The sequence below is a fragment of the Sinocyclocheilus rhinocerous genome, unplaced genomic scaffold, assembly GCF_001515625.1.
Source record: "Sinocyclocheilus rhinocerous isolate Xijiao unplaced genomic scaffold, SAMN03320098_v1.1 scaffold2517, whole genome shotgun sequence".
Classification (NCBI taxonomy): domain Eukaryota; kingdom Metazoa; phylum Chordata; class Actinopteri; order Cypriniformes; family Cyprinidae; genus Sinocyclocheilus; species Sinocyclocheilus rhinocerous.
The window spans coordinates 126,451-131,208 of record NW_015641065.1 but is presented as its reverse complement, the minus strand read 5'-3'; the positions used below and the strand labels follow the sequence as shown (position 1 = coordinate 131,208).

At 35.2% G+C, this 4,758-nt stretch overlaps 1 protein-coding gene across 5 annotated transcripts in view; it reads right to left on the bottom strand.

Annotated features, from left to right (window-relative positions):
- Positions 1-4,758, bottom strand: part of LOC107754571 (mitogen-activated protein kinase kinase kinase kinase 4) — a 91,932-nt gene that overhangs the window by 29,748 nt on the left and 57,426 nt on the right. For all 5 annotated transcript variants that reach the window (XM_016571064.1, XM_016571062.1, XM_016571063.1 and 2 more), the window contains exon 15: positions 1,144-1,287. In XM_016571064.1, the coding sequence (XP_016426550.1) occupies positions 1,144-1,287 (144 nt within the window). The remainder of the gene's footprint in view (positions 1-1,143; positions 1,288-4,758) is intronic.

The following is a 4,758-nucleotide window of genomic DNA, read 5'->3' as shown; positions in this document are numbered from 1 at the left end:
TAAAAAAAAAAACACTGGGTAGATTTTTATCATTATAGGGTGGTTGTGTACACACATTGCCAACACACATTTGAGTTCAAACAACTTGTAAAAGTGCATGTAGCATCCGATGACCCCTTTAAAGTCGGATATCCAACCTGTGAACCTGTAGATCGATCAACCCCGACCTCAGCAAGATGCGCCATTTGACGTCACTGCTTCCAACTAACATGTGTGGAACTACCTTAAGTCAAACTTAAAAACATTAGACATTAAGATTATAAAATGATATCTTAATTGTAGCTTTTCGTCAACTGTTTTCAAAACGAAATTTTATGTTGATTTTTTTTCTGTTTCTGACGAGACCACGTGGTCATTATGTTAAACATGACGTGTGATTGACTCAAACTCACTGATGTTTGAATTGGGACATTTCAACATGGATGTTCCCTCTTCCGACCTTGTCTGGAACACAGGTGACACAGTAAGCATTACTAGGGGTGGGAGAAAAAAGCTGATTCTCCGATGCATTGTGATTTTCTCTTTAAATGTTTCTGAGCTTTTTTTTTTTATGTGCAATGTCTCTTGTGTGTGCTAGAGACAGTCATATTCTTCTTGCTGCCAATTACACACTGTAGCAGCTGGACCAATTAGACACACAATTATTTGTTATATTTAATGAATAATCCAACAGACCCACTCACCCAGCGACAAAATTAGGTAAGATAACACCCAAAATCAGAACATGGGCCAGTTGTATAAACAGCCACTATTCTAAGACTGTCTTAACAACTGGTTTGATCAACTAGCAGTTAGGCAAGGGGTAATCAGTTTCACTTTTTGGATTCAAATTGCAGATCAATCATAGAATCTAATCAAATTGAATCCAGAATCGGAACTGGATCGGATTGTGAGGTGTCTAAAGATTCCCACCCCTAGCCATGACGATGTGTTTACTCCTAAGAAAAAGACATGCTGTATAAAACAAACACACAAAGTAACTGAACTGAGACAAAGGCATTAAAATGGTACCCCTTATGATTCGACAATTACACTTATAGGTTTAAAAAATTTGAATATCTTTCTTACAATTGTTAAACAGAGACAGAGAGACAGAGATGGGAGGAGAAATAGGAAAAACAGGAGTGAATTCTCTCAGGTTACTTGTGGTTCCATAGGCCTGTGCATGCCTGAGGACTCAGTGGAATTTCCATTGGAGTACAGTTCAGATCCTTGTGGCAAAGGAGACTGCTTGGGTGGAGCAGCATGAGAGGTGCCCTGAAGATTCTTACGATACCTCTCATCAGCCTGGGAGAGGGACAAACAGGGCGAGAAAAAAAACAAAACAAAACAGGATCAGCAGGTATCAAGGCAACACCCAGATAGCAATGGTGACATTGATACAATGTTAAGTTTTTATCCAAACCAACATTTTGGTTGAGATTGATATTTCAGTGTTTAAAGTATGTTGGATCAGAATTTAAATTTTGATGAAAGTCGACAGCACACATGGGTAAAGACTGTGACATTGAACTAACAGTGATTTGTAGTTGATTAGCACAAGATCATGCAGGCACTAGAACACTAGTGGGTGTCTCTCAATCAGTGGGGCGTGTCAAACCATGATGGGCATTTTCAACTGCTTTAGCCGATTTGCTCTAATCGACTAGGGGCTTGGTTTAGGGGTGGGTCTTCATGATTTTAGTAAGTCTATAAAAAAAAACAAAAAAACAAGTGTAGTTTGAAAATGCACACTGATTGGTAAACACCCATTTTGGTTCTGCATGTGCACCTCTCAGTAATCTAATTGATGCTTCCTTATTAGAAAGAAAACAAAGGTGCATCCTATACAGAATTCTTGTTTGTTTAACCACCTGACATGCATGACTTCTCTGGGCTTCAAACAATGGTGCATCTATCTTATTATTTCTCCGTTCCTTTGTTTTGCGTGCTTGTTACTTGCATTTGATTTATTGTTACTGAATCTAATAGGATACATTAAGTTATTAAAGTGTTTGAATAAACTATACATTTTTCTAAATTCTTAAAACGTGCATGCATCTTGCTTTAGTAATATTTATTAGGAATTTTCTGATGAAAGTTCCAACAATATTTAACAGATTTCTTGAAGTGCATGAACATTCTTCATGACATGAACATGAGCAAGAATATCATAGTTATATACACATAGCCCATGTATTGACCTATTACGCAATGCTTGCAGAGCACCTTGCATTCTTTCCTTTAGTAGGAGTGAAGGCAGATGAGGATGGACAATTTAAAAAAAAGAAAGAAAAAAAGAGAAGCACCTGATAATGGTGACATTTGATTATACATTGCGTTGTAGTCGAAAGGATCGTCACCTGTCCTGGGACTTGAAGCTTATCCTGTGCCTTATCTCCTGCTCCCTGATAACTGCTTAAACATGTAATCAATCATTCATAATCATTCAGAAAGTGACAGACATGGCTATTTTGTGATATTTAAAAAGAGTAAGGCCTACATAAGATGAATTAGCTGCTTTAATCTGTTAAGTGTCAGCCATTACATAATTTATTGCCTTTTTACTCTATCAAAAATGTTAGTAATCACCCTAAGTTAGATATCATTTGAAAGCTTAAAACCTCAAAATTCATCCTGTGAAAACAATTTTGAAATCGGACATTGCGATTACCAGGCAAATGGTACTTTAAAATCTTTTGGCGGTCTCCTCCCCCTAAGTGGGTGGTGTCAAGTGTCATATTACAAAATGTATTAACAGTATTTTACAATCAAAACTTTTATAATCTTGAAAAAATACATATCGTTGGAAAGGTCTGAGTCTCAAGATTATTTGTGACAGAAGTAATATTGACAGAGAAAGGTAGACATTTGTGACAGAAAATTTCAATGGCGTTGGGGTGTCACCAGGTGGCTGTTTGTGGTATAACGGCCTAAATAAAATCTCACAGGAACCTAAATTTTTTTTATATCAACTTCAAATTTGGAATATAACTTACTTAGACATAAGGCTTTAATTTTATAGCAATTTTTGTGTAAAACCTGTTATGAAAAATATTTATTTTATATAAAATAAAATAAAAATTTTACAGTGCATTTTCTTTACAGTAAAATTAAACTTCTATAACTTTTTGATACTTTCATATTTTGAAATGATTCCACTTCTACAATAAAATGTATTCTTCTTTAAAAAGAGTCCAACCTTGGGTCTGTATTCCAAAGCGTTCATTAATTATAAGAATTTAAGTTTGAATAATGCACTTTCACGTCTACGTTCAAAAATGGGGGGTGACAGTTAAGAGGTTAAAGAAACTGTCATTAACATTCTTGAATGTGACTATGTATGACAACTGAATTGACTTGTTCTTAAGTAACATCATACTTTCTTTTTCAGATGTCAGAGAACCCAAAGGAAAAGAGGCAGTAGACTGATGCAAGCCATATTTTGAAAACTTGAACCACTGGACCACTTGTTGTAATGACATCAGACTTCTGAAAGTAATGTTATTTCTAAAGGATGTAATGCTTTTGTCCTTTTTGCCCCATTCTCTCTCTTTTTTAAAGCATTTTTTTCTCTCTTTTTGTCATTGATTGTGTTAAACTGTCAAATAAAATAAATTGACTCAACTGCTGGAAAGGTGTCATTCATGTTTGAAAAGGTTTTCCCCAAACTTTGAAATGGTCAGAGATATTAATGTTGTTTCAACATTAACTTGGTACATCAGATGGCAACATTATTTTATGTTGACATTTCAGTTGTATTTTCAATGTTCCAACAAACATTGATCAAACGATATTACCAATGACAGTTTTTGTTAATTTCAATATTGATTCAATGGCAGTGATGCAGAATCAACATTATAGTGTAACATTGATTAACTGACATTACCATTGATTCTTTTTTGATAATTTCAGTGTTGATTCAACAGCAGTGATGTAGAATCAGCCATAGTGTAACATTGATTCGATTGACTTTTTAAACATTTTAAACTTTCTAAACTTTCTTTTTTTTTTGAAGAACAAATTTAAAGGTTTCAGGATAAATACAATACAAAAGATAATACATAATAAATAGAGCTTGCCAAGACACAACACAATACTATTCTTTCATAAAAGGTCATGGTTCAGTTCATGGAAAGAGCATTTTCTAATTCCATCATTTCAATATTCTATACAGGTACATCTAAAAAAATTAGAATATCATGAAAAAGGTTGGACCACTGAGCAACAGTCCAGTTCTTTTTCTCCACAGCCCAGTTCTTTTTCTCCACAGCCCAGGTAAGACGCTCCTGATGTTGTCTCTGGTTCAGGAGTGGCTTGACACGAGGAATGCGACATTTGTAGCCCATGTCTTAATATATGGGTTTCACTTTCTGAAATGAGTGACAAAAAATATTGACCTTTTTCCATGATATTCTAATTTTTTGAGATGTACCTGTAAAAAGGCTAAAAAAGGCCATTTACTGGAGAAAAGTCCCTTGTGAATGAAAAATAAGCAAAAAAAAACCAAACAAAAAAAAAAACAATTTGCTACAAGCAGCATTAGTGCATGTTGGGGGAGTGCATCATGTGTAGATGTGTTCAGGCCTCCTATAACTCTACAGAGGATAAGCCGTTTGGAGAATGAATGGGTGGAATGCATGAATGTCTTTGGGCCAGGACTCTCATCAAACTTGTGAAGTTTGGGGCAGATTGGACCTTGCATGTTTGAGTTACAACTACTGATCGACCGATATTGATATTTTATAACCGATACCGATACCAATTATTTGCGTGTTT